General features: G+C 31.7%; 2 protein-coding genes across 7 annotated transcripts in view; one reads left to right on the forward strand and one right to left on the reverse strand.

Annotated features, from left to right (window-relative positions):
* The window catches only part of LOC127071960 (uncharacterized), a 269,111-nt gene extending 257,211 nt beyond the window's left edge, over window positions 1-11,900 (reverse strand). For 4 of the 5 annotated variants that reach the window (XM_051011837.1, XM_051011839.1, XM_051011838.1 and 1 more), the window contains exons 1-2: window positions 11,378-11,900; window positions 9,825-10,875 (exon numbers count right to left, since the gene is read on the reverse strand). In XM_051011837.1, the coding sequence (XP_050867794.1) occupies window positions 9,825-9,980 (156 nt within the window). In that variant the 5' untranslated portion in view covers window positions 9,981-10,875; window positions 11,378-11,900. The remainder of the gene's footprint in view (window positions 1-9,824; window positions 10,876-11,377) is intronic. The other variant, XM_051011840.1, reaches the window with a different exon arrangement.
* A 1,296-nt stretch (window positions 11,901-13,196) lies between these two features.
* Window positions 13,197-23,079, forward strand: part of LOC127071989 (receptor expression-enhancing protein 2-like) — a 34,020-nt gene continuing 24,137 nt past the window's right edge. The window contains exon 1 of one of the 2 annotated variants that reach the window (XM_051011961.1): window positions 13,197-13,400. In XM_051011961.1, coding sequence (XP_050867918.1) covers window positions 13,369-13,400 — 32 coding nt within the window. In that variant the 5' untranslated portion in view covers window positions 13,197-13,368. Of the gene's footprint in view, window positions 13,401-13,423; window positions 14,054-23,079 lie in introns of those variants that run through there. The other variant, XM_051011956.1, reaches the window with a different exon arrangement.

Genomic DNA, 23,079 nt, shown 5'->3' on the forward strand with positions numbered 1-23,079 from the left:
GTATGCACGTAATGCATATATATATATATGTATGTATATATATGCGTGTACATGAATATATACGACTATATCTAAGTATGTACGTATGCACGTAATGTATATATATATATATATATATATATATATATATATATATATATATATATGATATATGTATGTAATATCTAAGTACGTAGGTAATGTATCTATGAATGTAATGTATGTCATGTATATATGAATGTAATGTATGTAATGTATATAAAATATGTATGTGATATATGAATGCAATGCATGTACGTATGAATGTAATTTATATAATATATGTATGTAATGTATACGAAGTGTGTAGGAATGTCATTTATATAATGTATATATGTAACGTATAATATATAAAGTGTGCATGAACGTAATTCATATAATTTATTTATGTAATGTTTATAAGACATGTATATAATATATGTACGTACTTAAATACATATGTATTTTATATGATGTAATATCATTAACGATATAACTATGGAGAATTGATGATTTAATTCGAATTTAATATCAAGGGATTGATATTTTAGTTGAATCGCATATATAATTTAATTAGAAATTATATTTTAGATGTATATGATTTATCTTTATTGTCGTAGAAATCTAATGACGAGTTTAGATCGTTATTGTATTAGTTTATTATAGCGATTTTCAGACTAATCTAATTGAGATGATCTCGCCATAATTTTCTCTTCAATTTGCAAAAAAAAGAAAAGCTTATACTATGTGTAGTATATTAAGTGAATTATATAAAGAGTTTTCTAATATTGAAATGGATATTTCAGAAAATGTATTGTAAAAAAAAAAAAAAGAAAAAAAAATTAGTAATCTGTGCAAAGTAGCAAGTGGATATGGTTAAATATAGTCTCAATATTGTGCAAACATTAATAACGTTTCAAATACGTATTTAAAAGTAGACCAGTTATTATTTTTATTGAAACAAGCTCAAAAATGATTGTTTTTAGAATCCTACTACATATTAAATATAATGTCACAATGACGTAACATTTTATTAATATCTTTTTTATCTGTCGAATAAAATGGACCCAACGATTTCAAACATATAATGATTATTACGTTTAGTATACTTCTTTTTTATGAATATACAAATAATTATATATATAGTAAAATATAATTTACTACACTGTAGTTATGTTCAACATAAAAAAAGATATATATATATATAAATAATATAAAAAATATATGTACGTACGTGTACACACACTATATACAGTTTTGTATTATATTAAATTATTCCAAAGTTATTTTTAATATCATATTTTAACTTTCATTTGGATATACTTAAAATATAACTTCGACATAGTTCGGTATGTATATACTTAAAAAAAATAAAATACAATAAAATATACAATATACTCTATAGTATTGCTTGAATTAATAAGAAAAAAGAAAAGGAAAAAATAAATTAAAAAAAAAAAAAAAGAAAGAAAGAAGGAAATAAAAACAATTCTTGGAAAACGTTATCATCGAAGTATGAACGAAAATACGTAGAAGAATTAGAATTATCTAGAATTTACTTAAAAATAGACGATTTATCTAGAATTGTACATGCTCGAATACAATTCTCTTATCTCGAACATTGATTTCGTAATTATGGCGATTACATACTAAGAAACGACGCTACTCCCCATGGGCGAAGACTTCTAATGTCCTATCTATAGTTTCTACAATGAAATTTGGTTATTAGCATTTATATTAACTTCCAAGTTTGCGAATGGATTCCAATCGGCGTAACTTGCTTTGTAGTTCATTTCTTGGGTACTACAAATGATCTATTCAAAGATATCAGACTATCTCTAAATAGAGTTACCTTTATATACATAATATACCACGTACAATATATATATATATATGTATATATATATCATCTGATTCTCCTTTTATCATTAGATTTATCCTCATACATATGTATAATATATATCACTATATTACAATTATATATTTCTTCTATATATACATTTTTTTATTTATTATATATATATATATCACGATATATTACAAATAAATATGATGTTAATTAAAAAAGAAGAGATACATATATATTTTTGGTATTAATACAATAAAATATATATCTGATAAATATCTTAGATACATACGTATCTATCACTCTTTTTAAGATTAATTCAAATTTTACCATTTCACAGAACGAAAATGTTTCTTACCCAAACTAAATTTTCATTAAATTCAAATTTTCATATACATATAAATAATTGAACCGTGTACACGTTCGATTCTTATTTTCTCTCCGCCCTTTAATTTAAAGTCCACAACGTACGCGCAATAAATTATTACGACAGCGGTAATTGCGTTATATTCAGAGAATAATTACCGTTGCATTCTAACGTTAATGAGCATCACGTGGACCTATATTATTACAACGTCGTTACCATGAAAAATCATTTATTCGATCACAGATGATGTAAGGGGTTGCTATTGTTATTACGTCGTCCGAAACAATTATTCTTTACGTTGACAAAAAATAATAAAAAATAAAAAAAAATACCAAAAGAAAAATAAAAAGGATGACGATCAATTTGTCTCTTTCTTTCTCTTTATATATATATGTGTGTGTGTGTGTGTATGTATATATTCTCTCCGTGAAAATTACTATGGCAATAGTGCATTGTATATTTTTATATAACGGAAATACCGATTCTCCTTTCCAATTGTTATGCAATAACGAATTATTGCATATTCTACTTTCTAAAATCAAGAAGCCTAACGCAATAGTTACGATAAGAGTATACGAGAGAAATGTTTTAACCTTCGAAAATATTTTCTTCGATTATCGTCAACTTAACTATTTATCAATGATAATTATTAACGAATTCTTACATTTATCATCGAAACTAATTTTTTACTTTTACTATTTTTACTTTTTTTTTTGTTTTTCACGTTTATCATCGAAGTAAACAATAGTTTCTTTTTTTTTGTTTCTTTACGGATTATCTTGATAAAAAGTACGAAAATAATAACTACGTTTGGAGGTTAAGGTTTAAAAAAAGATGTAAAAAAAAAAAAAAGAAAAAGAAAAAGGGAACGATTTAATTTCCACTCATAATTTTGTATTTTAGAATAGATCAACGATATTCTGAATAATACGATATGTTCTTCGACTGTCTCGAAACGAAGAATAAAATAACGACGATATTTAGAGGTTAGGACGTATTAGAAAAAATTGATTTAACGATGTTAACAATTTTTTCCCCGTCTATAATCCTTGTAATTCATAACTCAATGTGATATTCAGGGTAATACGACATTGGCAAATATTTCTGGCGAAGAACTCGAAAATGCATAAGTTTTGAAACGCAAAGTAGAATTGTACGAACCAAAGAGACACACGAGTACGTCGTTCGCGTCCTCGAAAACTGAAATAGTTATGACGGCGTTACGATAAAAACAAAAAAAAATATTAAGAGAACGCGACCCGTTACCGGTTTACTTCGTTATAAAGAATCAGAAAACGTAAGCTTGAATTTCCGATTACTTCATTACGATCTATCATGTTCGAATTAAAAAAAAAAAAATAATAATAATAATAATAATAATAAAAATTAAATAAATAGCAATATCTGTTACGAGTGTGTCATTAATTGTAACACAAACATAACCTTAAATCGCTAAAAACTTTCGAACCTGTTGACGTATATATGTCACATAGATTCGTGATCGATTAATTAAGATTTTTATATCGCGTATTTTTTTTTATCCTATATAATTCTATGTAAATGAATTAAATATAATTCTATATTTCAACAATTATTTTAACTTAAGTCGATCGATCCAATTCTACAGAATCATATTCGTTAATAAACTTCGAATATCACGATTGACTTTTTTTTTTTTTTAGTTTCGAACCTCATGATTGATTTAATAAAATTTTTATACGAAAAAATTTGTTCTAATTTGAATTTTACAAAAAAAGAAAAAATAATAATGTTTCTTTTATTAAAGATAATTAATGATTTTCATAATCTAAATTGAAAACGTATATAAACAATTTTACTCCGACGTTTTCTTTCTTAGGAATATTTTCTACGAACATCACTATATAACCTACGAAATTATTCACGAATTTCGTATCTCACGATTGGTCGATACTATCTTCTACATAAAATATTTGTCACGTGGTTGATCGATCGAAAATTTTTATCAAAACAATTTTTCTTTTACCTCGTTTTAAGAAGAACGATGTTTCTCTTACGAAAAACAGTTAAATCTTACCACGAGTTATTGTTTTTATTATTACTATAACCTAAATCGAGTGCGTATATAAATCAACTTAATATGCAAGGCTTGTACTCGACCTTTCTTTCTTACAAATATTTCCTAACGACGTCACCAATCACAGCCACGAAGTCCTTATCCCAAACCAATTACAAATCTCATGATTGGTCGATATTATTGCGTATATAATTAATGTGCTTTGTGATTGGTCGATATACATTCCGATACAACGAATTTGTTCTTGATATAATTTTATAAAAACAACATTTTCTTAATAAAAGATAATTGAATATCTCTATATATTATTATTATTATTATTATCTTAATTAATAGTATATCGTTAAATACGTCGTGATTGTTCGATCGAAATGTTTACGTGATGCAACGAATACTTTGTTCCAAGTTAATAAAAACAATATTCCTTGATATTTTTTAATAATAATTATATAATATATATATATAAATTATTATATAACCTAACCTAAATTGCGTGCTTCATAAACAATTTCAATAAGTTTCGTCCTGCAGGCTTGTTTTTATCTTCTCGCAGCATCATAACCTATGAAAACGTTCACACTTCTCGTCTCACAATCAATCGAAACTATTTCGTAGAAAAAATTACACACCTCGTGATCGTTCGATGAAAATTTTTACTTTACTTAAAAACGAATGTCCTTTCTGAATCGTATAGAAACAATATTTCCTTAATCATGGATAATCGAATATTTCTATAAATTATTATTATAACCTTAATTGATAGCACTTCGTAATCTATCGATCGAAATTTTTCGTTCGTTTTAATTTAATAAAAACAATATTCAATATATATATATATATATCGATAGATTATTATATTCTAACATAAATTACGTGCTATATCACCAATCTTAATAACTTTCGTACTTACATTGTTCCTTTTATCTCCTACCACTATTTTCCAACGACGTCACCATCATAACCTACGAAATCGTGCAGACGAACCTTCTTCTTCTTCTTCTTCTCGTCTCACAATTAACGAAGAAACTGTTTCGTAGAAAAAATTAGACACCTCGTGATCGTTCGATGAAAATTTTTACTTCACTTAAAAACGAATGTCCTTTCTGAATCGTATAGAAACAATAATATAATCGAATATTTCTATACATTATTATTATTATAACCTTGATTCACTGTATATCGTTAAGCACTTCGTAATTTGTCGATCGAAATTTTTACGCGACGCGAATTAATAAAAACAGTGTTCAATATATATATTAAACACACACACACACATACACATACACACACACGTATCGATAAATTATTATCTAACGTAAATTACGTGCTATATAACCAATCTCAATAAGTCTCGTACTTATAAATTTCTTTTATCTACTAAGACGACAACACTATAACCCACGAGATCGTTCACACGACCTTTTCCCGGCTCGCGATGGATCGAAACTGTTTCGTACGAGTAAGAACATAAAGTAAGACGTCCTGTGATTGGTCGATGAAAATTGTTACGTGACGTAAACAAATAATATTTTCCTTATTTTGGTAAACACAATATTCCCTTAATCGAGTACACGGTGAAATAATTCGATAAATAATTTTTACAATTCGAATACAATATCAATCATATTAAATATAATGCCAATTTATTTTTTACGTTTCTTACATATATTTCTTTTATAACGGACAAAATGGGGAGGATGTTCTCCGTAAGGATCAACTCTGGCTTGGCTACCGAACACGACGTTAAACACACATACACGTACGTACATCGTACGTACACATATATATATACACACAAACATACAAAACTCGATACATTACTGCTCGTAAAGTTCGCAAATACGCAAGGTCGACGCGTAATTTTCGCGCTATCACCCCGACCGTGACCAATGTTCGCCTTTGAAAACTATCTCTATCTCTATCTCTATCTCTATTTATCTATCTATCTATCTATCTATCTATCTATCTGTCCATCCAATGCACCTATCTATCTATTTATATATATAGATATTATATTTCTTTTTCCTCTTTTCTCCTATTTCCTAAGAAAATAAATATCTCCGATAAGAAAAGAAAGAAAATTCAAGTAAAGTAACATAGTTTCGTTTCTACTCGGCGAAAGTCATCGATATGGTTAGAAAAATACAGCGTTCTACGAAGTTCTAGAAATAATATAAAGAGACCATCGAAACAGCCATAACCTAACATCTTTCGAAACATTAATGTACTTTAAACACTATATGACCGTCACGATAAAATCCAGTAATAATAACAACCTGCTTTTCTCTCTCTCTCTCTCTCTCTCTCTCTCTCTCTCTCTCTCTCTCTCTCTCTCTCTCTCTCTCTCTCTCTCTCTCTCGCTCGTTTGTTCTTATAAGAAAAATAAAAAGAAAAGATACGACCTATGCTCTGAATTTCGAAATAAGAGTTCATCAATTTAAACACGACTTTCATGACGACGTACTCTCAAACTTTATACTTTCGTGACTCGAGAGAAAAACAAATCGTAATTTCGACACTGACTCGCATAGTAAAGATGAAACGTATAAGAGACATAGTGAGAGAGAAAGAGAGAGAGAGAGAGAGAGAGAGACATATTTGTCAATCATTTTCAATACACGTATATATTATCACACATTCATTAATCAAATATTCTTTTCATATACATATATTTACGTAACGTGTATATACATATACGTAATGTGTATACGTATGTGTAGAAACTTTTTGTACGTCGAAAGAGAAACAAACAATGAATGTCTATCTGTCCCTATCTTTATCTGACATTTTGTTATTATGAAAGATAGAAACTAATTCGAAGCTTTAAGCTTCTCTATATAACGAGCACGTGTTATTTAGAAGCAGAGAGATTCGATTTTATTAAAGCATATCCAATTTTTTATTTCGTCTTTGAAGTTTCTTTTTTTCTTTTTTGTATTTTTTCTTTTTCTTTTTTCACGTATAAGAGTTAACTATAAGTTTTGCGACATATAACACACACACACACACACACACACATATATATATATATATCTTTGTAAGGACGTTAGGAAGTTAGGTTATATGAGAATTAGTTTCATTAATTTTTACTTCGTATACAAAGTTTCTTTACTTTGTTTTATTTATTTATTTATTTACTTATTTGTTCTTTTTTTATTGAATTATTCTATTCTCGTTGATTTATGAAATACCACGAGATCGTTGATTAAAATGAAAAATCAGAACAATCCCAATCGTCATACTAAACGCAATAAACCTAACACGATTAGAGAAGATATTCGAAAAAAAAATTTTTTTCATTACTAGCGAAAGAATTCCGATTTTTTTTTTTTTTTTTGATCGAAAGAATAAAATTCGATCGAATATTTTCTTTTTCCTTTTTTTTCTTCTTCTATTTTTTTTTAAATCACGTTAAATTACTCATCGTCGCCGTCGTCATCGTCATCGTAGTATTATATAATTGATATAAAAGATATTTATAATTTACATTTATCGTATCGGTATATTTATATCGATACTTAGAAAAGATATAAAAGAAGAGATACCTTGGCCTATAGGGAAACGATAATAACAACGACAGATCGTCCTACGTTAAGAATTAGGAGCACGCTATTGGTCAGTACGATCTTACGTGAGTGGCTACGAGAAGGTCGATCTCGTCGCGATGTAAACACGCACGGCATGTTCGTACACGCGACGTTCTACGTAGAGAGAGAGAAAGAGAGAAAGAGAGAGAGAGAGAGAGAGAGAGAGAGAGAGAGAGAGAGAGAGAGAGAGAGAGATCATTCCAAAAGGTGTTGCTTTAGGCGCGCTTTACAAACCAGTTTAACCCTCTATAACTTTATATAACCTTAGTTACACATTCGTATATCTAATTTTCTTTCAATTTTATTTCATTTATTTTACGTCATCGAATTAATTTTCACCTCGTATTTGATTAAAACAAAATTATGATTAATATATATACATATTAGGTACGTATATTACATATATCGTATATAGTGTATTTAATTTTTTTTTTTTTTTTTTAATCTCATTTCACTTATTCTACATCATCGAGTGAATTTTCGTCTTTTAATGATCAATGTTTTATTAGATATAAAATTAATATTTTTATTAAATAATTATATATATATATATTATTTATTTAGTGTGGTATATAAGTATATTATGTTATACTAAGATAAATAATATAAGAGTAGATACTTTATTCATATGAAGTAATAATTTATGCAAGTATAATATAGTGAATAAATAATATTCATTCATATATATATGTAGGATGTCTCTTTATATAATATCCTCGAAAATATCTCTCGACTAAAATTACGAGAAAATTTACTTAGAAAAATTTATTACGTTTCTGAGTCATCCGCAAAGTGCGTGTAAAAAGATGTTTTCTTTCTTTCTTTTTTTTTTTTTTTTACTATTGATCTTTTTAATTTACGAAGGTCGCCATAGTTCTTTTTTTCTTTTCTTGTTTTGAAGTGGACACTTATAATTTCTTTTTTCCCTGTTTATAGAGTAATGATTATTTGTGATCAAAAATCATATCTAGTATGAAAAAAAAAAAAAAAAGCTAGTATGAATCGTTTAAGAGATAATCGTCATCTTAAAGACCGACTTAACAGATTCATAATGTACTCGTAATTCATAACTCTCTGTGCTATAGAAATACATTATTTACAAATCAAGCAGTCGTATGTTTTGACGAGTTGAAGGTCAGTGATCCTGTTCGACGTATTACAACTGCATTACATATAAAATATTACGTAGTCTCTAAACGATTGTTTTTCGAATGGTGTCGCTGGAAAATGTTGGAAACCTTTCGATATTTAAGATGAAAAGGAAAGGTCACGAGTGAGAAAAAAAAAGAAAAGAAAGAAGGAAAAAAAAATAGAAAAAGAAAATCTTTACACGCAGTTCGTAACTCTGACTCAGAGGAGTGTAAGTTTATCGGAATAAATTTTCTTGTAACTTGAATCATTTGCAAGATATTTACTTCATGGACATCAATGGATTTAAAGACACTACAATATGCGTGTGTGTATATATATATATATTATTTTTTTAGTGTAATATATAAATATATTCCACTAATATAAACAATATACGAGATATTACATTATACTTTATTTATATATCCCAAAAATTCATATATACATATACATATACATATACATATATATAAATAAAAATTATGATAATACATTACACACACACATACACAATTTCCTTTCTTAACTAGACAAAAACAAAATTACAATAACAATAATAATAAAAAAAAAAAAGAGGAAGAACTCCCTCCCAAATCGCAGTAGATTAAACCGGATATAATACGACAGAAAAGATCTACAAAAAAAAAAGAAGAAGAAGAAGAAGAAAAAAAAAGAAAAAGAGAAAAGAAGAAGGAGAACAAAAATAAAAATAAAAAGAGATAAACCTACGATGATCATTTAATATCATAGATACTATCAAAAATAACTGTAACATTAACGTTAATATTAATCCTAACGATAGTATTAATATCGCTATAGTAATAATATCGCTTTTCTTACCTGAAGATCGTGACAGTCGTTATCCCTGTGACTGGCTGCACGTATCACCCCCGCGCGCCAACCCCACTCAATGATCTTATTCACCTTCAGCTTGGTGAAACCACTCACCGAGAGGAACCTCTTTCCCACGATCTCCTCGCGAAACTTGTACGCCATATTACGACGATCGGTAAACGCTCGCTCGCGCGCGTTTCGCCGAATCCGCGACTTCGGATCCACGGCCACCCTCACTTATTTATTTATTTATTTATTTATTTCGTCGTTCTCTCGCTTTTGTTATTATGGTTATTATGGTTATTGTTGTTATTGTTGTTGTTGTTGACTTTTGTTCGCTGTTGTTGTTTGTTGTTGTTGTTGTTGGTTATTATAATATTTTTGATTGTCGCGTTGGTTTATTCACTGTTCTTTTCTTTAAATCCAACTTGCTATTCTTTTTGCTTGTTATTTATTCATCGATTGATTTATTCGTTCGTTAATTATTATATAATCGTTAATTTTTAATCTTTTCCGTTTTTCTTCCTTTTCTCTCTCTCTTTCTCTCTGTCTTCTCTCGGAATCCTTAGAGCGCACTGTATTATCACGTATTCTCACGTACTTTCACGTATTTTTGTTTGGACGAAGAGAAAGAGATAGATGGATAGATGGATAGATGGATAGATGGATAGATAGATAGATAGATAGATAGATAGATAGATAGATAGAAAGAAAGAGGGAGAAAGAGAGAAAGAGAAAAAAAAGAAAACAACACTCGCGATATATCACCTATTTCTTCTCACACTTCTTACTTACTCTCTTGCTACTTGCAAGAAAATAATATTTCACCTTGCACAAAACTAAATATTATATCTTCTTCGTTCAGTTTTCTTCTTCCTTCGTTAATTTCTTCTGTCTTCTTTCTTTTTTCACCGATTATTCTTCGTTTCCTTCGTCCTATTAATTTTCTTCGATCTTTCTTTCCCTCTTCTTTCCCCTTTCAATATAAGATATCACTCGTATTGAAACGAAGGCCGTTACCATGAGGCGAGAATAAATCCAGTTACTTTCCCGTAGCCTAGAAGAGAGTAGTATACGGAGTTAGAGAGAGAGAAAGAGAGAGAGAGAGAGAGAGAGAGAGAGAGAGAGAGGAGAGAGAGAGGAAAGAGAGAGAGAGGAGAGAGTGTATGGAGTGTCTCTCTCTTCGCGACGAGGACACCCTAGACGCATACACACACACACACACACACATATGCAACTAACTAACGATATATATATATATATGCACGTATGGATAATATGTATATATATATATATATATTTCGTTCAACTTCGCGGGTATTTTCGATCCAACTTAAAAGCAAAAGAAAACAGAAAAAGTAAGAAGAGAAGAAAAGGAAATGAAATAAAACAAAACTCGTGGATGGATTTTTTATTAGTAAGGAGATACGAAAGTAAAAAAGAAAGAAAGAAAAGAAAAAAGAATGCACATGCACACGCACACGCACAAAAAAGGATCCCTTCCCCTCCCCCTGCCTCCCTCCCACCCCTTGCAGCGGTACGTGTCTTGTCAATTCCACCTGTGATCAACTGTCCTTCCTTCCTTCCTTCCTTCCTTCCTTCCTTTCTTCTGAACTCCTCCGTTTCGCACCTTCCCCGTATCTCTTTCCTCTTATTCACAGCACTGTCCAACACTACGTCAACGACGTCAACGACGTCAAAGACGACGAGGACGAGGACGACGACGAAGAAGAAGAAGAAGAAGACGAAGACGAAGAATAATAAGACGAGGAGGATAAGAAGGAACACTTTGAACTTCCGGGCGCGCACCGTTTTGTATACTGGGCACACGCTACTTCAATGACGGTGGTAACGACAACGACAACGACAACGACAACGACGACGACGACGACGACGACAACAACGACAACGACAACGACAACGACAACGACGACGGAGACGACGACGACGACGACGACGACGACGACGACTCGACTCCTCCGAACGGTACCAATGTTGTGTGAACGTGAGAATAGTGACGCACACATGACCGACCAGTGATATCGCGTAGCGCGCACTGCGGGCGGACGGCAGGGAGGCACGGCTCCTTCCCGCGAGCCGTGCCCGCGTCACCTCCCCCTCCATCGCTCTCTCGCGCGTCCCCTTCACCCCCCACCTAACGCGCCGATACCTCCTTCCGCGCCTCGTCGTTCCCCCTACTCCGCTTCGTCCTCCACCACCTTCCACTATCCGACCCAACTTCACCCCTCTCCACCTTCCCTCACCTCGTCACCGATTCGTCAAGCCACCGGCTCCATTCCCCCCACTCCTTCGCTCACGCGGCACCGTCGTTCGCCCGGCACGCAGCGCCACCACCACCACCACCACCACCACCACCACCAGTCGTTGTTCTACCACCACCAGTGCTACTACCTCACTACTACACACCGCTATACTACCACCTCTACTTCACCACCAACGTTGCCTTCACCACCACCCAGCGTCGCTCTGTTCAACTCGTTGGTATGTATCCACGACCATGCCGAAGTCCATTCGTTTCTCTTCGTCTATCCGACAGCCGTAAAGGTATCGGAGAGGGGATCGGAGAGGGCTATGCCTAGGGCCGTATCGCGACGACGTTTGCGCGCGGTTGCGACAGAAAGAGAGAGAGACCGTGTGTATGGATGTGTGTGAAAGAGAGACGGACGGAGAGAGAGAGAGAGAGAGATGGAGAACGTCTACATACCCGTAACTCGTATCACGCGTTACCCTGCTCGTAATTTGTTTTTTCTTCCGTTCTAACGCGAATTTTTCTTTTCTTTTCTTTTCTTTTCTTTTTTTTTTTTGTTTTTATTCTCTCTTTGTCGTCATCATCATCGTTCGGAAATTATTTTTCTCTTTTTTTTTTCCCTTCTGTGTTTCTCACCCCTCTTTCTCTTCTCTTGTTAAATCGTAACGAATTTTCCATCGTCACGTTCGTTCACTCGCGCATCATCATGCGTACGAACGCGTATCTTTATTTGCGTTGTGAAAAAATTTCGTGATCTACGAGTTCGCGAAGAAGAGCGAAAAGAAACGAAACGTACAAAGCGAGAGACGTAAATCTCGTGATTTTTGCTCGAACCCGAAAAGATGATCCGATGAGAGTAACGAAATTAAATTCGCAAATTGGAGATTGTCATTGTTCAGGTTGTAATGTAATTTGTATTTGTAAGAAAAACGGAGTCGACAAATTATAATCTGAATTTAGATTCTGCGATTTTCTTGTAATTCTTATTCGCTGTATATAAAAAAAAAACACAAATAAGATGTTAAATAATCATTGTCAGTGAACGATGAAATGGAAATTCGGAAGTTCGAAAATTTGAGTATGAACTCGTGCCTTTGTGTGAGTATCTACGTTCCTGGAGTCACGTGACGAAAACACGACGTGACGTAAGGGGCGCAGCAACGGCTAGCTGCCAGTCCAACATGGCTGACCTGTGAGCAGCGGTGCTAGACACGACCGTCCGCATTAAACTCTTCTTTGTGCCGATCGTGAGCGCTTGGTAAAGCGCAAAGATACGTTAATATGATATCCTCGATAGTATCGCGATTAGTAATGTGAGTATTAATTAGGTTAAAACGTTGGGTCGTTAAATATATCGTGCTTAAGTCTGAGAAAGAAAAGAAAGGAAAAAAAAAGAAGAAGAAGAAGAAGAAGAAAAAGAAAGAAAAACAAATCTTAGAAGAAACGTATCGCGAGTGTGCCCAGAATCATCATCGTTCGTCGTTTGTTCGAACGACAATGTCGTTTTGAAAATTTCGTCATCGATCCTCTTCTGTATCACGTTTCAACAACGACGTGTAAAATTTTCGATCAAATTTCGTATCTTTATTTTTCTCTCTGTCTCTCTCTCTCTCTCTCTCTCTCTCATAGTTTCTTTCTATCTATGGCCATGAAGAATACGACACAAAGGATAAAAAATGACGGTCTTATGAAAGTGACCACAAGTTCTGCGCGTGTGCGTGTGCGTGGCTTGTCGTGCATATGGCGTGTTTCTTCGATACGATGTATCTGTGATAACGCTCGTCGATTTTCAAGGAATCACTCGAAACGTTTGAAATCTATGATGAATCGGTGTTTCCCCTCGTTCGAGCTCACCTGAAGAAGAGAATTTTCCAATACCTTGCGAACTTCGATTCGAGAAAGAACTAAAGCTACGACGATATCAATATTTTTTTGATATTCCGACATATATATCGATAGGAGGAAGGTAAGTGTCCACCATTTTATTTTTTTTTGTAATGATTATTTCGTTTGAAATTTTATCGCTTTCGAAATAACGAGAAAGAAATAATATAATATATGATGTAAAATTAAAAAAAAAAAAGAAAAAAAAATGTCGACGTCACGAAGAGAGCTTGATCGTTAGAATCGATATATTATTTACTTGAGTATTCATATATTACCGTTAGACGTTCTAACGGTGTCAATTCTCTTTGTTATTCGTGACGCATATATCAATTCCGAACGCAGTAAGTTGGTAAGCAAGTAAGAAAGAAAGAAAGAAAGGTCGTTGAATCCGTTAGTTAGTATTATTACGTCGAACGTATCTAACCTAACCTTTAAAATCCTCAAACCCCTGAGCTGCGTCGTTGCGGATATAGATGAAAGTTACGACACCTCGCGTACGTTTCGGCTAACTAATTTTTTCTTTTTTTCTGTTTATTTCGTTTCACTTTTATATGTTTATTTATTTATTTATTTTTTTTCTTTTTTATCGATTACTACCGACTAAAAATGACGAGAGGTTATAAAAAAAAAAAAAAAAAAAAAAGAAAGAAAAACGATACGAATTAAATTAATCGATCGATTACGAAAACGAAGTTCTCGATTATTTTTTTTTCCTTCGAAATTCGTTTCAGATATAAACAAAATAAATTGATTTTCAACGTATGGAAAATTATAAAACGTTTCGAAATTAAATTTCTATGGAGAATGGGAAAAAAGAGATAAATAACTGCGGAAAGTACAAAAAAAAAATAAAATAAAATAAATAAATAAACGAAGAGAAAAAACGGTGAAATTCGATTTGGTTTTGCGAATTGAAACGGTTCGATGAATTTGAGATACATATATGCACATACACACACACACACACACACACACACACTTCATCGATGTTCGTAATTCGAGAAAAATATATACCTACGCTATAGTGAAATTTGTGAAATCTGGTAAGAAAGCGATTTAATTCTTTCTTCGATCGAAGTAAAAGGTAGATTCTTAAATCGCAGTAACCATTAAATGGCTTCTTCATGGTCATTTCCTTAAATGGTAATAACCAGGCCTTTCGACTAGTCTCTCTTTTACCCAATGCTATTACACACACACACACACACAGACACAATAGATATATAACCCTTAACAAAAAAATCCTATCATAAGAAGAAGAAAAAAAAAATCTAAAAACCATCAAATTATCACTATATATAAATATATATACGCACACGTATATATAAATTTCTCGATGACAGCAATGTCGTCACGTATAATTATGTGAGATCGTAAAAACTAATCGAAAACGAGGAGAAAGAAAAGGAGGAGAGAAATTCGCGGTCCTATTCCATCGGCGATTTAAAAATGACCGGAGCGAGCTCGTCACGTGACTCCCGATCTGTCATCATCAGCTGATCGTGACGTGTAGGGTCTTGTCGATGATCGAGGCGTACTGAACGTTTCTGCGATATATATCGCTTTCTCTTTCTTACTCTTTCACTTTAGTACTCTTCGATCAGGGAATATACTCTCCTTCGAGCACGTATACACACATACACTCATACAAAATATAAATGCACACGCACACACACACACACACATAACACGTATATATTGATCCGGTGTATAGGGGAAAAAAAATAATAATAATAATACAGAAATAGCAAGTCTCTCTCTCTCTCTTTCTCTCTCTACTTTATCCAAGTCACGTTTTGATTTCTAATTTAACGTTAGAAGGCGCTTGCTCACGCTCTTTTAACTCTCCTCTCTCTCTCTCTCTCTCTCTCTCTCTCCCTCTCTCTCTCCCTCTCTCTTTCTCTTTCTCTTTCTCTTCTACTCTTTCTCTCTGTTTGTCTGTCTGTCTCTCTTCCTCGCTCGGTCTTCGGTGCACCAGCTGATCGCTACGTCACGCCTTCGAGTCACTGTGGTGTTTGGGTCATTGCACTCTGCTAAGCCAGCGCGTTCTCTCCATCCTATTCTAATTGTAAGCACGTTTTCTTTGTGCTTCCTTATATATATATATATATATATATATATTTCTTCACGATAACCACCGTTTCTCGTTTAAGATTTCTTATCCTTTTCTTTTTTTTTATTTTCCTTTTTTTTCTCTCTCTCTCTCTCTCTCTCTCTCTCTCTCTCTCTCTCTCTCTCTCTCTCTCTCTCTTTCATTCCCTTCCCTTTTTGTTTCTCACACATACACGTATACACGTACATACATAGAACCCTTTACAGGTATAGCGTTTAAAGGAATAATGACTCTAAGATATCTTTTTTCTTTTTCTTTTCTTTTTTTCCTCCCATCGAACAAGTCTCTCTGACTCATGATCAATGTTGCACTTGACGATCGAATTGGAACAAGGCGAGAAACGCGGATCCAAGATCGGGCACGAGGCAAACGTGTCATTGTATATTAGTATATAAGTGTATATATATATGTGTGTGTGTGTGTATTATTATATAACATGTAATAATGTATATTGGCTTGTCAAATTTTTGTCTTTTTTTTTTTATATATATATATATTCAATTTTTTCTTCTTCAAAAGTATCTTAAATTTTTTCAACTTTCGAATTTCGAATTGTATAATTTTTTTAATATTCCCATTTTTTTTTCTCTATGTAATAATAATTAATTAACTGTTACATGATAATGTTTTTTTTTTTTTTTTTTATATATATAAAAATAATCGATTTCGATTGTGAAAATCTTTGTGTTTCAATATTCAGGACGAAAAAAATTAAACATGATTTTCGAAGAGTTTTTTTTTAGATTATTTATAGTTTCGATTTGAGACTTTTGTTTCGTTTTTTTTTTTTTTGGAACCACGTAATTTTGAAATCATTAGATTAGATAATCTATATTTTTGAACTTATTGTTTGATTTTATGTTACCAATCTTAATCGTTACTTCGTATCAAAAGTTTTTCGTATCTTCCGTTTTTTTCTTTTTTTATAGTATAATATATAAAAAGATATTATATATAATAATAATATAATTTCATAAATTCAATAATAATAAATGAACTTGTATAATCAAATATAATAATATAATAATGAATCGCTATTATGTTTCAATATCATATTATTATTTATCTAATCCCGATAAGAAATAATATTTTTAATGAATTTACAAAAATTACGGATACCATTGACAAATTCTATTTGAGTGAAAATTTAATATCTATGAGATAACATAATATCAAATTTTCATTCGATATCACTTCGTTTTAATTATAACAAAACGAATAATACGCGCGGATCTAGATTTATATTTCTTGATACGAAACGATAATTTACAAGGACGTTAAAATACAAGGACAAATGTGAATAAGAAAAAAAGAATTTCTTCTCTCTCTCTCTCACTCTATCTATCTATCTATCTATCTCTATTTATCTATATTTCTTATTCTCTCTCTCTCTCTTCTCATAAAAATGATTTTGTCGAAAATAAAGATCAATCTTTCAACGAAGATAATTTGTTTTTGGATAGTTGCCTAGTTTTACAGAACGATCTCCTATATAGAAATCCTGGCGTATTCTTCGATTCTCAGTGACGTCACTCTCTATTTTATTTTTGTTACCCGATAGAAGTATTTACGTAAGAGAAGACCGCGTAAGCCGCTCTCGAATGTATTCTTCCTTAAAGTCCTTGACACGCGGCCGATAGCAAGATATAGTCATAGTGTTATCACGTATATATTTTCTATTTCTAGCTTGGAAAAGAAATAATCGCTTTTTTATTCGAACGAAACAAACAAAAAAAAAGAAAGAAAGAAAAAAGATAAATTTATATACATATATATAGCATAGGTATAAGTAATATACTAGTACAAGTACTACAGAAAAAAAAAAAAACATTAATACTTTATACAAAAGTTATATTTCAATTTTCCCTTTATACGATTTTATATAATTTTTTTCCCCCTTCGTTTTCTCTAGACACGAGCTCAAAAAATTTAGTTAAAAAGATTTAATTAAAAACCGTTGTAGCGTCATCCGTCATTCAAGGATGCAAAAATATACAAAAAAGAAGAAAAAAAAGCTTCGTGGAGTTCGCAATAAATGAAAAAAATAATTGCCATCCTAAAAACCAATTTATTTTTTATATCTTTTTTCTCTCTCTTTCTCTCTCTATTTTCTTCTTCCTTTTTTTTTTCGTTTCTTCTTTTTCTTTTTTTTTTAATAAAAGGGTTCGCGCACTCTATAAAAATTCGGTAAGTTGGAAATAAGCCAGGAGAATGTAAAATGTGACGACGAGGTACCAAATAGAGAATATTAAGGGGGATGGAAATAAGGGGAGATGTTTCTTGAGTGAGAGAGAGAAAGAGAGAGAGCGAAGTAACGCGACCCCGTTGGATCGATGCTTGGTTGGCAACAGGAGGGTGCTACGGCATCTCCTGGTATACTGGACAAGGACATTCTCGTGTGGCACCCTTTTCTACGTTACACCCACAAAGACGAAACGGTTCGGTCCTTAACATCGCAACGGAATCGATATTTTGTACAGCTTGGCAAAAAATATCGTATTAATTTTGTTAGAAAAGAGATTCAATTTCTTTGTCTTTCTCTTACACTTAGATAGTTGCTATATAAGTTGACGCATATATATATATATATATATATATATATATATATATATATATATTATAAAAGTGAATGTTTGTACGTGATTGTACGTATATACAAATAATAAAATTTATTAATAATAAAATATAAAAATTGTTATATACGTGCATATATAATTGTATATATTTCTATATGGATATTTATATATTGTTGTAATTGTTGTCGTTGTATTAGTATATTACTCTTATATATTTATTAATATACTTATATTATATGTTATTTGTAATAGTATATTAATATAATATCAATAATATCGATATGTTACGTGGCATTATATAGATAAATAATAATCAAACTGTACAAAAAAAAAATTAATAGAAAAAAGAAAAGATCGACAGTATTAAAACGATACGATCAATAAATTATACGTCCTGTTTTTTTCTTTTTCTTTTTCTTTGTTCTTTTTTTTCTTTTTTTTTTTTTAACGTCGGATGATTTTTTCTCCCGGTTCGTTTCTTCAAGCTTAGCCTTCTTGGTGTCTCCGACCGAAGGAAAATCTATTCGGTGTAGCGTAGCGAGAGGGTTCGAAAGGGCGAGTAATGAGCGCGAAAATAGAGGAGAAAGAAAAAAAGAAATCGTAGGTTGGGGGTGGGAGGGTGGTAAAGAGGAGAAGGAGGAGGGTTATACACCTGTGTACTTGGGATCCTCGACCTCGTGACGTCATAATTCTCATTAGAATAATTAAGAATGCCGCTCGCTAATTACGATGCTGCTCCCTCCGAGCACGTTCGCTTTTCTAATTTCCTTTTTCTTGTTTTGTTTTTTTTCCTTTTTTTTTTCTTTGTTTTTTTTGTTACCCCCTCTCGCGCTATCGTCTTTTAACAATTTTAACCTGCTCTTAACACGAAAGAACAAATTGCAGTATTTCATTTCTTTTTAACGAAAAATTTATATACATACATATATATATATATATATATATATATATATATGTACACTGACACGTTTTGATACATACGTATATAAGATTATGTTAGGTACACCAAACAATCTCTGTATATATGTATAACAAAATAACAACCCCTCTATATATATATATATTTTTATTCACCCCATTTCTAACCACCATTCTTCTCAATATATTCTTTATCTCGAAGGACCTTTTCACCTCTCGACTAAACTCAGAATCGAGGATTTCTGATTTACACGTTTCCTTTCCTACCATCTTACCTACGTACGTAATTACGCCATTTTCTTGTCGGGGTTTTTCCTGCCAATATTTTTCTTTCCCCTGGAGACATGCCAACGTACTATGGTAAGGGATAACGTCTCATTTCTTCGACTTTTTTTTTCGTTCGTGTTGAATAACGAAGAAAAAAGTATGTAGGAGCAAGGTCACCCTCAGAGTTCATGAGAAAATGATAAATTTTTCTCTTCGACCCTCTGCGAAAATTTCAATGGGGAGGGATTCTTAGACATCCTGTTTCATGACATTTTTCTCACGATAGAATCGATGATTTCTTTATAAAAAAAATATTATAATCCATAATTTTGCCTTTAAAATATAACATCTTGTAACGTGTAATAAAATATATTCATATTTATATTTATATATAAAGATCTAATTAATATATCTTATAAATGATAAGTATAATTAATATTTACGTAGTAATATAATACGTCAATTATTACCTACAACGTTCTTCACGTTATTCAATTTTGTTACAGGCACGAACGAAAATAGTTTTATTGTGTAGATTTCGATTGTTCATTATTGTCATTGTTCTTCTTCTTTTTCTTATTATTTCTTTTTTTATTTCTTTATTATATCTCTTTTTCTTGTTTCACACAAATATTGGCATGCAATTCGATGCCTAAATTCATGATTACGTATATGATATATACAAAAGACGTATTTGATAGAGTTGCTCGATACACACGTGTATATAAGCGAGGTCGAAACATAGCGATTCGTTTGGAGGTGTGAAGCATTGGGAAATCCATGCTATTAAAGAGACCAGTAAAATATCTTTGCCGACGAATCGTCGACCACCCACGCGGAATTCGGATTCTGACCTTTCTCAGTGGGGTGCATGAAACGTGGGAGGAGATTTTTTGTATAGAAGGAAGGAGAAGGAAAGACAGAAAGATAGAAGAGAGAGAAAGAGAGAAAGAGAGAGAGAGACGAAGAACATGCGATGAACACGAGAGATTCGAGCCTGTACCAAAAATAAATATCTCCATGTATATAACTTAAACTTGAACATTTTTCTCATATTTATCGTAACTTCATCAAGAAAAATGTTCTTTCTACGATATCGTTGATATATAGATATTTCCGTTCTACTCGTATCAAGTAGTAATGACCTGAAGTATTTATAATCGACGATATCCTTTCTTAGACTTTAACCTTTGCGTGACCTTTAACATTAACGATATAATTAACATATATATGTATATATATTATTTATGTTACGAGATATAAAATATAAAGTATAATGAATATCGTAAGAATTGATACAGTATATCGTATAATAAATTGTTAATATTTATTATTTGTACTAATATATTTTACTAATTATTATTGTATTTATATATATATATATAAGTATGATATAATTATGTTAATATAACAATACAATTATATTGCGATATAATTGTATTTGTATAAATACTGTACTAATGATAAATTATACGTAAAAGAAAGAAAGATATAGCCATGAAAAGCTATAGTACGATAAAACGATTAATTTTCCGACGACATAAAGTGAAATCAAACTTGAAAAAGAAAAAAAAGAAAAACAGAACGAACTAATAAAAAATAAAATCCAGTTATACGAGTACGTACGAAATATGAGAGAGAGGAAGTAACAGAACCAGCAAACTAATCGCTTATATGCATTATTATATCTTGCGTAATTTCGTAACGTTACGTCACGTCGCAGGAAAGAAAATAAAAGCACAAAGAGAAACAAATAATAAATAAAAAAATTCGTCGCAAAGAAAAATAAGAAAAGAAAATAAATCGATCGATCAGTCGAATCAAAAGAGGAATAAAAAAAGCAAACGAACGTGAAATTCTAAAAAAAAAAAACAAAAAAAACAAAAAAGAGGAAAGAAAAACAAACAAACAAACGAAAACAAATAATTAAATAAAAAGAAAAAAGAAAGAAAGAAAGAAAGAAAGAAAAAGTCCAACAGAGAGAACAAAGGAACGAACGCATACGTGAAATTACAAATGATGCACGACAAAAGCCTTTGTCCTGGATAATTTTGTTTTAAAAATCATTCGAATGATTCACTCTTGATCGCAGATTGATCTCTTAATACATACATATATACATATATGTATCTTCAATTGAGAATTTCTTGTTGGAAAGCCAACAAATGAATTGTTTTGGTTCAGCGTTCCTTGCTGTTCGCATTCCGCATACCATCTTCTCGTCCGATTTTTTTTTTTTTTGAACCTCCTCCTCCTCCTACTATTGCTAATGTTAATACTGATGCTGTTGCTGATGCCGTTGCTGATGCTATCGTTCACAACCGAAACGACCGTGCATAAGACGAGCCGATCGTGACGCGTCATCGTTTTTGTACGTCTCTCGACGACGCACCTACCTCTCTTAACCGTTTAAATATAAATCCCGGCACAGAAGTGGCCAGCTTCCAGTTGAGGCGTCGCGACGCTAGCGTAAGCTCTAAAACGTACAAGTTACCCAGCACGTTTTTCTCGATCTGATATTATATATATATATATATATATATATATATTTATAAGACGTAGGATCGAATCGGATCGGATTGAATCGAGTGGTGAATCCCTCTTTTTTTTTTCTTGTTATTTTCTCCCATTTTTTTTTTTTTTTTATAAAATTCAACGAGAACCAACCCGATCGTTTTCAAGGTTTAATCTGAAAACAATTTTTTCTTGTTTTTTGTTGTTATAAAATCTTGTACGAGATCGAGAAACAATAGTGATTGGAATAATCCGTAGAAGGGAGATTGAGTTCGTTAAAGAGAGAAATGAAAAGTAAATAATAAATAAGTAATAATAATAATAAAAAAAAAAACGTTATAAGCGAAGAGAAATTCACTTTGTTGGGGAAAGTATATACGTACTTGTGATTATCGCCGGATATTATTAGACTTGTGAATTCTAAATAATCCGTAAGAAAGGGATATTTGAATTCGTTAAGAAACGAGAAGATCGATAACTTCGAAGTGATAATAAGAAGAAAGATCTGTTATTTGTGAATTTTAATATGAAATAAATCTGTAGAAAGAAAATTGACTTTGTCAGAGAAGAGAAGAAGCAAAAGAAAAGAAAAAGAAAAAGAAAAAGAAAAAAGAGTTATGCGACGAGAATAACATTCGAATGAAAAAGGAATATCACTTTGATCGTACCAGCGAGTAATAATATATTCTTGCGACTGTCAAAGTCCATCGAGAAATT

This window comes from Vespula vulgaris, chromosome 24 (genome assembly GCF_905475345.1).
Source record: "Vespula vulgaris chromosome 24, iyVesVulg1.1, whole genome shotgun sequence".
NCBI lineage: Eukaryota > Metazoa > Arthropoda > Insecta > Hymenoptera > Vespidae > Vespula > Vespula vulgaris.